Below are 14,785 nucleotides of genomic sequence, written 5' to 3'. Positions count from 1 at the left end.
GTGTTAGTTAAATTGATGGTTTTCTTTCCTTTTTTTTTTTTCTTTTTTTAAATATACCTGTTTGAAGTTTGTTGTTGTGTTGACAATTTCCCCATGAAAACAGCCAATCTCATAAACAGAGAAATCTGTTAGGCTGATTTTAAAGTCAACACATTAAAAATAAGTAATATTAGCGCTAATTTTAATCTTCTGCAATGGTTGCAAAAAGGAAGACGTGAACTCAAACAAGTTTTTTTAATTGCCTTTATATATATATATATTTAGATATATATATATATAAAACTTTTACATTCGTTACATAGGGCAAAGCTGTCTAAATTATTTTTCTGATAGTAGACTGCTGGGGCACATTAGGAAACAGGCTAAAACAGTTCGGGGGATGGTGCTCGGTTTGTTGCAAGTCTATTGCTCACAGTCACCAGGGATCATAAGTTTGAGGCGAACCGCGGTTTGTCTCCCTCGGGCTCTGTGCTTAAGACTGTGGAAGAATCCCTTTGCAGCGGGGCGGCGGGCGGCGCGGCCCCGCGGTTCGGGGGGATGGCTCCCGAGGACATCTGCCGGAACAGCGAGACCCGCTGCGGCACGGTGGCCCGGCCGGCCGGGGGCACGCCGGGGCCCGGCGCGGGCTGCGGGAGGGAGGCGAGGGACTCCCCCACGGTGGGGTGGGGCCTGGCGATCAGGGTGGAGATCTCGTGGGGCAAGGAGGGCTGCGAGGCGGACAGCGGCCGCACCTCCCGCGTCAGGTTGGTGTTGTGGAGGGCCTGGGTGCTCTTGTGCACCTCGTTCTTCTGCGCGGCTCCCGGCGGCTGCTGCGCCGCCTGCGGCTGCTGCTGCTGCTGCTGTTGCTGCTGCTGCTGCTGCTGCTGCATGAGGGAGAGCTGCGAGGCGGTCGGCGAGGCGTACTGGAAAGTTCGGCCGGCCAGCGGGCTCTGTACCGGCGGGCTGCAGACGGCCGTGGTGTAGGAGCAGGGCGACAGGATGACAGCCTGCTGTGGCGGCTGCGTGCTGGGCGAGGGCGAGTGCAGGTTGGTGTGCGAGAGGCTGCTGCTGGTGTACACGGGAGGGGACTGCGTCCTGCCGCGCGACGACGAGGCCGAGGTGCTGGAGTTGAGGGCTGGCATCTGCTGCAGGCTCACCGGGGCGATGGTCTGCACCATCTCCCTGTCGTGCTTCACGATCTGCTTCAAGATCTCATTCTCCTGGTTGTTGAAGACGCCGGTGTTGAGGTCTTTCTGGAACTTCTGCAGCAGGATCGAGTTCTTCTTCCCTTCACAGAGAGGCAGAAGAGTTAGTGAGCCCGAGGTGCGGAGGCAGGGCCCCGCTCTGGCTTTGTGTTCCAGCACCCATCGCTGAGGACTGTGTGTTGTAAAAGCCTCAGCAGGCAGCGGGTGGCTGAGCGGGCATGGCTCGGCCGGCAAGCCCAGGGCAGGAGGGGGCTGTGCCCCGCCGGCACTGCCGCAGCTTCCCGCGGCTGTGCTCCGCATGCAGCCCGCCCCGGCCCTGTCCGCGCCGCGGCCCTTGCTCTGCCCCCTCACCTGCAGCTCACTGCTATTACTGCAATTACATGTAAGAACCGTCATTTCCTGAACATCTGTCAGAAAAAGTCATCGTGCTCTGCACCTACATCATCTTTCTCGTTGCAAGACTGTCTGAATTTCCACTAAACAGTTACATATGTTAAGAGCACATCTGCCATCTAGCACATTTCCGGTAACTAGTTACTAGATATCGGTAATAACCAGTGTTTTTAAGTGTTTGTGAACTAATATGAACTCGTGGATAATATGACACCTGCTTGCACAGTGAAGACTTCTGTACACTGTGACCTGATGTCTGCATGATGGCTCACAGTGTCTGTAAGATGCAGACGCTATTCTGTCTGAGTCATCAGATGCTTGGGAACACAATGGCACTCAACTGCTCTTTTTTTTTTTTTTCCGATAAAACACTGTACTTCAAATGGGATTGCTACTCCAAGAACAGACTGGAGCTTTAGTGCGAATATTTTTCAAGAACATATTACTTAGAGCTGGACTGCAAGACACACTGTAGAAGTTTAATGCATTGAGTTGATCTGGAGAAGTCCTCAGACTGAAATTTTCTTGTGAAGTTGCAGAAACACCACCAAACAGGACAAGTGACTTTTTTTTTTACAGCTGTATTTTAAAATGAGTGCCAGTAATGATGATCAGAATGCAATTCTCTTAGCTGAAGACTTTATGCTTTGCCTAGTATGTCCTGTTTGGGGTCCCAAATACTGGAACAGCAAGTTTACACCTCCTGATATGATAATCTGGCATACCCTTCTGCCTTTCACTTGCATACCCTTCTGCCTTTTACTTGCATATTATTGGACAGCTTTTCTGATTGCAGGCAGATTTGAGCAGTGCCTGTGTGCAGCCATCAAGGCTAGCAGTGCCCATGTTGTGAGGAAAATGAGAGCTCTGCTGCAGAGGATTAATTCACTTCAACAAACAATGGGTTTGTGAGTGCTGAGAGGCTTCAGCTCTTCCCAGCATTATAGATGTCATCCGTAAGCAATTTATTTAGGAAAATGTCATCTACTGCTTGTGACACAGCATAAATCCTATCAAGTGCTGAAGGCAGCAAAAGAAATCTACCAGATTAATAAATAATACTAATGATAATTAAAGTATGAAAAATAATCCTCAGAGGAGTACAAGACCTTTCTAAAACTCAGTGGGTTTTATTATTTAAAAGTGAGACTGCAAAATTCTTGTCTGCACACGTGTTATTTATAGATCAAGAAAACATTTACTGCAGCATGACAGAAAAAAACTTTTAAAGAGGGCTATTTTATCATGCAGCTCAAGGGAAAGAAAATGGATTTTAAGAAGGATTTTAAGAATTAATCATATGCAGAAAATCAAAATAAATACCTATCCTGTCAAGTCTGTCAATTGCCACGGTTTCGAAGGCCCTTCTCATCATGGGGTACTCTTCCAGGACCTCGTTGAAGTTGTCCACGGAGAGGGAGTACAGGCGACAGTACGTGTCTGCTCGTACGCTGGCAGTTCGACGGCCCTTGGTTAATAAGCAGATCTCTGGGGAGAGAAAAATTGAGCACACACTGAAAACAAAGAAGTTACTGAACCATGTGAAACTTTAAAGGTAGAAATTGACTCTGTGCTAACAAGTTATAATTTAGTACTCAGCAGCAATTTTTCTATTTCTGCTTACGTAAGGTTGCAGGGACATTTCTGAAGGTATTTGATTCTATTTTTGCAACTCTGAAAAAGTAATTCCTGTCCTTTAAGAGCCTTGCCTATAGGTTTTCTTGGTATTAACTCTGATTTTATGAAGCCTTTTTAAAATAGTGCTTCAAGTTCTAAGAAATGATACATCAGCTGTCAAACACAGCTTGATGACTTTCACTAACCCAAGTGCTGAACTAACCCAAGTGATTCTGTTGTTTTTTTTTTAAATATACAGCTGCTATATTAAAGGGACGACCAATCCCTTTAATCATTCACCAGATTTACTGAACTAATGCAATACATGATATTAGGATGTAATGATATTTGAATATAAGAATTGTTCTGAGAAAAAAAATAACTTGAAGCATGAACATACCTTCTGTTTTCTTGATGTTTATGTCTTAGGTATTTTGGGGAGAGAAAACTTACAACTTTTGAACTTTTGTCTCATTAGATTAAAAAGTGGAATTCATATGATTAGTCTAGTAGCCTTTCTCTGCAAGTGCCCCCAACAGGAATTCATTGTTCTGGAATACTGGAAACTGAAGCTAAGAACAGCCCCAAACTTCTGACTTCTAATTCTTCAACCCACAGTATCAGGGTGACTGCATAGAGGCCAATGTTGGTGTCTGAGGCTTGTATCAGCAAAACACATGGGGTAAAATATTTATTTACTAAAATACAGAAAATTAAAAACTCATTTGCAGAAAGTAGTGTTTGAGTTCATCCTATTTTCAAACTTAAGACTAAGAACACACTTAGAAATACTGAGAATTCTTGAGCTCAAGCACAGTGAGAGACAGTTTCCCTACTCAGTTCCAGGAGTCAAGGGCTGAGAGTTCATACTTCATATTTAAATAGAAAAGTAGGAAACTGTCTCCTACCTTGCTTTTTTGTCCATTACATGCTCAATTTCAATCAAACTATCATTTTCAAATGGAAAACTAATAAATAATTCTGGGGACTTCAGTTCTATAAAGTACCAAGCTAGTTCTTGGTTTGGGGTCTTTTTGCTGTATGTCTTTAAGAAACGTAATTTTTATTAATCTAGAATATGAAGAACCTTGATTTTTTTTGTCACATACTTCTTGAGGAATTTCCACATGCTATCCAACCCTGAAGGCTTAGGGGATAAGATGCTTAAATTACAGTGGATAAATCAAAGTAAATTAACATTGGACCAGTACTAGTACAGAATGTACTTAAACCCCAACAGCTTTGGGGAGAATTTATAGAGACTATTGGGAGAGTAAAATACAGAATTTATAGAGAATGCTGGTAAGAGCCTTGACCTAAAGTCCCTCACAAAACTTGATGCCCATGAAATAATGACAGTTTACTGTAAAGAACCAGCCAGGTATAACAGAAGTCAGTCCTTTCCTTTTCTCACTCTTCTCCTTAGATTGAACCCACTGCATTTTAGTTAGTTTAGAGAAGGACATTTTGCCCAAAGGGAGCAGTCAAATGCAGACAATACCTGTTCTATTTTCTAAGATATTCTTTAGATCTCACAAATGATAAAGTGTTACAATGCATGGTTGAATTTAGAGAAAATTATCTGAAAAGTCTGTGTGACTAATGATTACCTAGTGATTTTCAGCTCTCTTCAATTAAAATTGCTGCAAACAATAAAGATACATAAATAGGTGTCTTCTGCTACTCTCAACAAATACTTGAGTATAAAAAGTATCAAATGCTCCCCAAAAACCCAGCATCTCCTAAATCCCTATCATCCTGATAGAGTGCAGAAAAAATTAGAGAAAGTACAGTTTTCATCATTAATAGTCTTGACTACTGTATTTAGATTACTTAAACAAGAAGATTGGGAAGAAACCATAAGAGACAATGTTAGGCTTCATGACAGGACAATGGGACCATAGAATTCATGGATATTACTGAACAAATAATTTCTTTTTCTCTTCTGCTTCTTTCATCTTCTATTATTTTTTGTCAAGGCGAAGGGAAAAAAATCAATGAAAACTCCGATGTGCAGACTCAGTCAGCCCACAACTTCTGGTTGAAGACTATAAGTCTGGAAGGCTTTTAATATCTGTAATCTTACTAGTTAGATAATATAATAAACAACATGTCAGAAAAGATATGACAAATGTCCCAGTGCCCAGAAAATGGTCAGGGAGTGCTGCTGTGGAGCCTGCCTGCTCAGAAAGCAAAGACAGCTTTGTGTTCTCAACTCCAGTTGAATGGTCTGAACTACAGTTTCCTTACAGAAAAAATACTGTGAATGAATACCCACATACTGCATTTTCTGTAGTATTTCTTGTCTGATTAGAACTGTATTATAGTCACTGATACATTATCTATATTGCCTTGTAATATGTATCAATAGCATCATTTGTAGTCTGTTCATAAAACTAAAGTGTTTGCTAATTGCATGTCTTAATCTGTCATCTATTTGTTTGGACAGACCTTCAAGCATAATAAGAAATAATATGTGAAATCTTTCTTACCAGGACCAGAGAGGAGGAACACAGAATACTGAAATGAGTTCCCATTAAACACTTGTGTTCGTTTAAATAAACCAAAGTGTTTGTTTTTCATGAAAATAATAAAGAAATTAAAACAGCCATGACATATTTAAAATGAGCCTTTGTGGCATCAGGTACACCAGGTGCCCTTAACAATTACACTCTCCTTGATGTTCAATTGATTTAAAAAGACTAGGAGATACAATAATAGCATAGGAGTGTATAGAGAACACAAAAGGCATAGACTGTTTTTAAATAACTTGGATAAACAAGGTGCTCTATTAGCATAAAAATAAAGTGTCAGCAGCATATTACTCACTAATATTACTATGTGCATTTGGCATGGTGCATTGCCTTCATGCTGACACTTTCAGTGTGTGAAATATTACTATCTTTCCTTTCCAAACAAAAGAATGTCTTAAGTTCCAGTTAAAAATTATGTATTAGGCTACAATGAACCTGTAATTTAATTCTAAATGCAAATTTTACTTTAATTATTTAATCTCTGTGGACAACTGTTACCTAGAACATTGTGAAACAATTGTCAATCACTGAACTAATGAAAAATGACTGTTTGAAAACACAGAATGATGCTAAAAACATTCATTTGTTCTTACAGTTCATGTTTAATGCAGATTTAATTAATTCACTTGTGAAAATCATAATTCGTGGTCCGCAAGGATCAGGTCTTTCCCATGTTAAAAGACAGCCCTCAAAGGAATATGGAAATGGGCTCAAATACAGTGTACTTTCTGCTGCGAAGTCTCTAACTGAAATGTGCAATGATAGAAGTTTAAAGCTAACCTTGTTCGGAAAGTTGTAATAATCAAAATTGATCACTAACATATCAGTTGCACACCTGTGTGGGATGTGGCTGTATGATGGAGTTGTTAGTGCTGGGTTAACGGTGGTACTCAATGATCCAAAGGTCTTTTCAATCTAAGTGGTTCTATGATTCTATGGCAGGATTTCAGCAAAAGCTGGATCAGGTTCAATTTTTGTAACCCTATGAATTTCTAAAGGAGCTTGCCTGTATCAGTTTCTCATAAAACAGGGAATGCATAGGTTGTGTTTTACTATTGCATTAATTTGACAGAACACTCTGCATGGGAAATTCTGCATCTCTGAAAGACAGCAATAAGGAAGGCTGATTTCAGGAAAATCTGAATGAGGTAAGGTGAGTGACATAGCCCACAGTATGAATTTTAAAGAATAGGATTAATAGATCTTTTGTAAGGATCAAGTTTTGATCCTGAGACCAGGTTCATTGCTCTTATGGACTGTACTGATATGCCACTATAGGAGATAATTTTTAGCCCTCCTCTGTTGCTACATGGTGCCTAAACACCTTTTTGAGAAAATAAGGATGTGGGGACGTATACGTAATGTATTACGTATCAATCTCTCCCACATCCGTGTATATGAATGTGGGGGAGATTAATGACTAGTAGCATGTATGATATTCATCTCTTCTTTAGTCTTTGCTGGATGGGTATGTATCTACTGGCCATCCTAGCAATAACTTCTGGTTTCCATTTTATACAGAAAATTTTTAGATAAGAAAATTCCTTTTTTTACTCTGAGAAGCAGTACAGTTTCTGTGAGAGTGTATACTTGTCCATTCATCATCTGTTCATTTTACATATCATTTATATTCCAGATGTAATTACTCTACCTCATATGTCACATTAACATTTGACTACAGAAAATCTACAGAAAAAACGTGCCCACCAATTGTGTTGATAAAGGAAAGCTATGAGTCCAGTAGTTAGCAAGTTTACTGAAGGACACCAAACCAGTCGTGTCTGCATGGACCATATTTCTTAGCTTAGGATGTCACATTGTATGAAAGAAATTTCTTACAATGAACTATCGTATGTGCATCTTTGTCTTGCAAGGACAAAGTTCACTTTACTAGGTGCAGAAATTAAATTTGTGTAGTAATGAATGAATGAATTCAACAGTATTTCAGCTATATAGTGCCTATATTAAAAACAACTAAAACCAACTTAACAGTTTTTATACATTTCTGTCCCCTTCCAAAGCTGTGTGATTTCCCATAATGTTAGATTAAACATTATAGGATCTAGTGAGAGATCCTTTCAACTGAGGACAGCTGACTACTGCTTCAGTTCCTCAACAGCAAACTTGTTCTTGTCGTGGGCATATAGGTTGCTCTGCGTGCTGTCAGATCTTCAGGCTGACTACTTGCAGCAGCAGAAGAAAGATGGAAAGTCAAAGCAATTCAAAAGCCTGGGTCAGTCAGTCTAACAGACTTAGGAATATTTTTTAAGAACAGGACAGTGGATTAGAATATAGTTTATTTTATACAGAGCAGTGAGTTACTGAACTACCACAGACAAATGTCTAAGTGCTCTTTCCATCCACCCATCTCATAAGACTTCAGATTAAGCTTCCCAGAACCACCATGGCTATCCTTATTTTCCAACAGCTCTTCATAACAGCATCTCCTTGGCATGCTACAAAGATTGATAGTTCTTTACTTCTTTCAAGCAGCTGAAGTTGTCCACTGAGCAGAAACTAGCTAATGGGCACTTTCTTGCTGCGCCAGTCACAGCAAGGGACATTCAGCATGGGGCACTCAATTCCCAGCTTTACAACACACAGTATGAGTGTGGCTGGGTTCTTTTTCCCTTCAGGAAAGGATTATATGAATTTCAAGCAAGTTAAAAAAAAAAATAAAATCAGTAAGCTTCTAGGCATCCCCTTCTTTCAGAAATTGAGTGAGTTTCCAGTTCCATGTTGACTTAAGCATCCCCCATAGAGAAAAGAGGGAGAAGCTGTTTCATATGATAACATGTTACTTTAACAGAATCATCTACACTTCTGTTTTCTTTTTCTTTATTAAACTCTGGAAAACTCTAGAAATACATTTTTCTATAATTTTTCCACATTTTTAATGTGTTCAAAATTTCACTGTATTGTTGCTAGTGTACACAATGGTAAACTCAGAGATATGATGTTTGTTTTTTTAATAGTTACTAAAATATCTACCACCATGTCTTACAATTACTCAGAATGTAGTTTGATGCAATTAAAAGAATTTCAGTAATCTGTGTTCTAAAAAATTCAATCCTGCATTTAAGAAATCCTAAAATATAGTCACTGCTCAAGAGGAACATTTCTGCAGCAAGGAAGAGAGCTTAAGGAGAACAGAAAATGGAGATAAATCCTGCCTTTTACAGCCAGATTTGTAATCTGGACTGTCCAAAAGGAAGCTATGGAAAAACTGCCACTTTTGCCATCATGTTTACACTAAATATGGAATTGCAGAAAAGTGAGTTTGAGTTGGGAGATACAGTCTGCATAACATCTTTGTTTAAAATATGACAGCAATAATTGTCTGTTGAGTTGCTTTCAGATATCTGGGCTCATCAGTTGGAGAGAGGGAGCCTGGATATGTAACTGAGAAGTTATTGTTTTGAAGAGGGGCTGAAAATGGCTGATTGGAATGAAAAGCAACTTCTGTAATATCCCATCTCCAGTCTTTTATCACTTTTTAAACTACTTACCTGAACTTATTTTAAATATATCTATTTGTAATTTGTGATAGCTGTTGCCCTTATTAGTTATCCTATATAAAAATCCAACCAAACAAATAACAAAAAACCCCGAAATTCCCCAAACAAAAATCTCATACATTAGTTTAGCTAACATTTTTATTACCTGTTTGCAGTATGAAATTTCTGTCTCTGAAGACTGAGACCTGAGCTCTCTACATGTTCATAGTTTAATTAATAGTATTTTATTTAATTTAATGTAAAAATAGCAAAAGACATAGCAAAAAATTACTTGGGGGAAAAATACTCATTTGAAAAGTGCCTACATTTAATTGACCCAAACTTTGATAGAATTTATAGACAAATACTTATTAAATAAAAAAAAATATTTTAGGGTTTGCCAACAACCTTTTCTTTACTTAGCTCCAAATGTGTATTTTATGCCACTAAGCTAGGAGAAACCAGTTTCTCATCTAAATAAAATGTGGCAAGTTATCTGAGCAGGAACTTCTTATTTTTCATCCTGACCTCTCTTTGCTTTCTTCCATGTGCAGGTTCTGAAAATAGCTGTGGAATAGCTGTGGCCAAGTTTTTATTACTAGTGCAGACAAAAGCCAGTAACAGAAACACGGAATCACTGAGGTTGGAAAAGACCTCCAAGATCATCAAGTCTGACCTTCAACTGAACTCCACCCTGTCAGCCAGACCCTGGCACTGAGCGCCACATCTAGACTTATGAACATTTCTTACATCCTGACTATTCTCCCATGTTCTATCAAATTCTTCTAAGAAAGGTCTGTAAGACAGAACAGAAGCTTAGGATCATTTTATAAAATAGAAATAAAAGTGCATATTTTGTCTTCAATGCTATTTATGACAGAGCATCCATATGTTTTTCTTCTTACTTATTAAAGCATTCTTTCTAAAAAGAGTGATTAAGATAGTCTATTTATTATCTTTTAAAAGCCCACAGCTTTAGGAATTCTATATGCTTTACAAAATTAATAATTAAGCTAAGATTCTAAGATAATATGCCTAAGTACACATGTAGTTTCCATACTCACTGTGTCAAAGGCCAAAAGTGATTTTATCTAATTCATTTACTCCTACTTTTATTGTGACGGATGCTTACTGCCTATTGAAAAAAACCCACTTAGTTCCTTATGTATTCAGTGGTATGCTTTTGTTGAGTTTGGCAAACACTAACAGTTACAATTTAAACTATTCAAGTTAAATTAAAGTTGACTATAAAAATATTGTACTTCTTTTCATTAAATTATTTAAAAAATTATCCGAGACTGTCAGTTCTGAATTAAATATTTAGATTAAATATTTAATCTAAACTCAAATATTTAGTTAAAATTCTACTGTGTGAAATTGAAGGTGCCTGGAAAATCTTCTGCTTTATCTGTGTTGACCACATTTGATTTCCAAGGCATGCTATGTCATATTTTACTTGTGTCTAGTTATATAAAGTTTAAATTAAAAATGTATGCTGTTAATGAATTAGTAGAATTATAATTTAAATTTATTTATGCTTTTAGATTGCAAGACATATTACTTGTGTTATGATTATGAATACTGTTAAATTTATGTTTGCTACCTAATAAAACTCCTAAACCCAAATCAGCTTCTACCTTTTAGCATAAAAGAGTAAGTTATTTTCATTCTATCTTCCTAAAAATTCTCTTGTACTTTTAAAAAAATTGAGTTTGAATAGCAAGAAGTCCTTCTGACTATTATTTTCAATATAAAATATGATGCCAAAAGAACAAGACAACAATTTATTGTCAACAAGAAATTATGCAGTATTATGAGGACTATTGCATATTATGTAGCCTCAAAATGGCAGATTAGTCTGTGCCAAAAAGATATTTAATTTTTAGGCCCTCTTGCAGACAATATTTTTAGAAAAATGTTCTATACTGTTCAGCTGAAAAATGTTTTACAAACGAGTTGGCATGGAGATGTGGAGATCCTGCTCCCTTAAAGCATTTAATTATGTCCCTGCTATTAAGAATACGAATAATCACACCTCAGTGGGGCTACTTATAATTAACTATCTGGATTATAGTATGAATATTGAAAGACTTAATCCACCATTACCTTGAATAACGAATAGCCATATGCTGTATTTTTGCAAAATGTAAAATTATAAATCATACCATATCATAATGTCCATATGTAAAGCACTTCAACAGATTTTTTCCTATTTATAATCAGTATTATACTGCAAAATTTATAAAGTATTCTATCAAAAGGAAGCACCTAGAGTGTAACCAGAAAAAAGTAAGTGGGAAAATATAATCTAAAGTGACTCAACATTTCCCATGGTATTATTTTCCACTGCACTGGTCTAAAATATACTGACAGTTACTGTTCCGAGAGGGGGAAAAGTTCCATAAATAATAGGTAGGTCAAAGAAGTTCTGTCTAATTAGCCTTCTACAAGCTGAAGTAAATGCAAAATAGAGTTTATTAGAATTTTAAGTGCAGAAGGGTAAATGTTAAAACTGCATTAAATAATTGAAGCAAAATAAAACATTTAAAATTGAAAGTATTCCATGAACTACATGTTACAAAAAATAAACCAAAAAAGAAAAGATGCTATAATATGTCTCTGGGACATTGTCTGGGAAGATGGCAATGAGAATCTGTTTTCTAGATAGATTTGCTAGATGAATGATGACATGAAGCACAGATAGTGATATCTGCCTTTGAGTAAGTAAAATAAAACATGTATTTGTCTCCTTTTACAACGCAAGAGATGGGCCAATACAATTTCATATTCACACACAGTAATTCTCATATATACAGCTCATAATTATTTTTTTTAAATCACATTAGTTTCTTTGTGTTCAACACACCTGGAAGTTGATAGGAAAAAAAATAATTTAGAGGTATGAGTTTTAGTTAGTCTGAAAACTGATTTATCTACTGATTCCAAGTGGCATAATACCAGGGGGAAAAAACAATGGGGAGCTGGATCTGCAATGGATACATGAAAAAATTGGGCAGTGTGAGTTACTGAAGATTTATCTACTGGAATTATGAAACTCCTTCAGGTAACAAAACCTCCATGGGGCCCTCAGACCTAATTAATAAAAATATATCTGCACTTCCTAAACACTAAGTTTGGATTTCCCTAGTAATGTCAACATTTCTTCAGCTCTAACATAGTATCTGTTAAAAACAGCAAAAAAGGGGTTAAATTTCCAGGAACATATGTCTGGGCTGCTGCATGAAGGAAAACCTGTGTAAACACAGGTGGGAAAACAGATGGAGAAAGGAAAAGATAGCAGGGAGACCAGTCTTATCTTGTGTCCTTTGTGGTTGAGAGGAATTTTGCCAGTGACAACAGAAAAGAGCAGGATGAGACCACAGTGAATCAGGCCTCTGTCCATCAGTGAGTAAGCAAATGAAATAACAGCAGAGTGCAGAATGTGTTCCCAGAAATCCTCCTTTGAGTAAGCTGTGCTGGGCTTATTGATTGGGCAGTGGGGGATTTATTCCTTTCTTCTCCTCTCTGTAGGCATGTCAGCCCCACTCTAACACACCAGCTCATGGAGGCAAGTGCTTATCTAAACCAGGACTACCTGTCCTGAGTCACTCCTCTGGTTCTGATTCTGACAGGGCTAGCAGCTGACAGGGCACAGAACCTCATGAAACCACTCCTGCTCATCAAAGTCCTCTGCACTAGCTTTGGGAGAGCTAAAACTTTTTATGTTTGCAGGGGTAACAATCTCAGGCAAGTTACCAATGGTTGAAAGCTGCTTTTCCACTTGGCTCTTGAGGCAGGAGCCTGCTCTCTGTAGGTGAGTGCATGGGAACAGCATCTGACTGAGTCTGCAGCGAGGTATGTGCAGAGGATGGAGGGTCACAAGGTATCAGGGAGCAGAAGGCCTTTCCAAAAGGGAAAGAGAATTTGCAGGGCTTGATCTTACTGTCATGACTGAAGTACCCTTAAGACCCACACATCTTGAGTAAGAGGAAGGAGATAATTGGAAAGGCTTTATTGTATTAAAGCAAACATCTCTTTAGTTTATTACACTACTGCATGTTTGATAATTAATGTCAGATTAATTACCAGAGATTTTGAATTACCAACTTACATAATATTATTATGGAGTGTTTCTGAAACAATTCACCACAGCAAAAATCAGAATATTCGCACAGCAGTGGTAGTACATCAGTTTCTATCAATACGTATTGGTATAGGTAAATTAGATTAGTATTAGGCTCATTAGACATGTTAATAATTCTGCTCTGTAAAGCCCCTGTAACTGATGAATTAATTTCTTCTATAGGCAAAAGACTCATATTCTTATGCTTCATCTCAAAAGATGTCAAAATCTTTGCATTTTGACGATTTTGTATGTATCGTGAAGAATTAAAACACAATCTGTTCAGTAATTGCTCCTGTCACAAGAAGAGCAATTTCTAATCCAATCACCTGCTACTGAGAGAAAAAGGTTCAACAGGATTGGAACCTGGCAATTTCCTTCCTACCATTTATTACTAGGATTATATCATAAATGAGTTTGAACTACCAAGATATTAAAGAGAAAGACAAATATGCACTGAGACAGAGAAAGCAAAAATGGGGGAACTGTCATTATCCACTTGTATTTTCAGTATTGTAAACTGTAGATACTCAGGACCAGGGACAAAATGACAAGAAAATTAAAGCACTTCATAATCACAACATCCTCAAAATACAATTGCTTACATTTTTCACCTTTTTATTCTTCATTCGAGGAAGCTGAGATCAAGTGTGTCAATCTCAAGTTTTCAGTTCAGCTTAACTGCAAACACACGTGCAGTCAGGTTTTCCAACTTGCTACCCAAAAGGAATAGGTGTAAGCACCTTCCCACTCTTTTCCAGCTTCTGGAGGTTGTTCAAAACTGTGCTTGCCACTTGCGTTTTCCTCCCTTTCCCATCAGTCTCATGCCCATGATGTTCCCCTGCACTGTCAGCTGCATTTATTTATTTATTTGCAACCTGACTCCTACCCACAGAGTTCTCTCTCTGTTGACATCTATATCACTCCCCACGCTCTTCCCTACAGTTTTGTCCTATGTGTTAACATAGTTCATACCATCCATTCATTCTCTCCTGACCTTCAGTCACATGTCACTAACCTTACAGGCAGCTAGATCATAATTCCTTGGATAAAGAATTTTTTGTATGGTCACATCTAGAGGGCACTTGTCAATGCTGAGAGTCCTGATGGACATCAGTGACAAGTGGTGTCCCTCATGGATCCATACTGGGACCAGTCTTGTGTAGCGTCTTCATTAATGAAATAAATTAAGGAGTTGAGAGCACTCCCAGCAAATTTGCGATGAATCCAAACTAAGCAGTGCAGCTGACACTTCTGAAGGATCGGATGCCTTGTCCAGAGGGACCTGGACAAGCTCAAGAAGTAACTCATGAGAATATGATGAGGTTTAGCAAGGCCAAGTGCTGGTGCTGCACCTGGGCTGGGACAACCCCTGGTACCAGCACAGGCAGGGCATGAGCAGCCCCAGAGCAGCCCTGCCCAGAAGGGCTTGAGGGT

The 14,785-nt window shown here is 38.4% G+C and overlaps 1 protein-coding gene across 1 annotated transcript in view; it reads right to left on the bottom strand.

Moving 5' to 3' along the window:
* Window positions 1-425: 425 nt before the first annotated feature.
* The window catches only part of HCN1 (hyperpolarization activated cyclic nucleotide gated potassium channel 1), a 189,484-nt gene continuing 175,124 nt past the window's right edge, over window positions 426-14,785 (bottom strand). The window contains exons 7-8 of the mRNA XM_058824073.1: window positions 2,901-3,065; window positions 426-1,267 (exon numbers count right to left, since the gene is read on the bottom strand). Coding sequence (XP_058680056.1) covers window positions 426-1,267; window positions 2,901-3,065 — 1,007 coding nt within the window. The remainder of the gene's footprint in view (window positions 1,268-2,900; window positions 3,066-14,785) is intronic.

This window comes from Ammospiza caudacuta, chromosome Z (assembly GCF_027887145.1).
Source record: "Ammospiza caudacuta isolate bAmmCau1 chromosome Z, bAmmCau1.pri, whole genome shotgun sequence".
In the NCBI taxonomy this organism is placed as follows: Eukaryota; Metazoa; Chordata; class Aves; order Passeriformes; family Passerellidae; genus Ammospiza; species Ammospiza caudacuta.
Note: the sequence above shows the minus strand (reverse complement) of the source record. Positions and strands in the feature narration are given on the sequence as shown.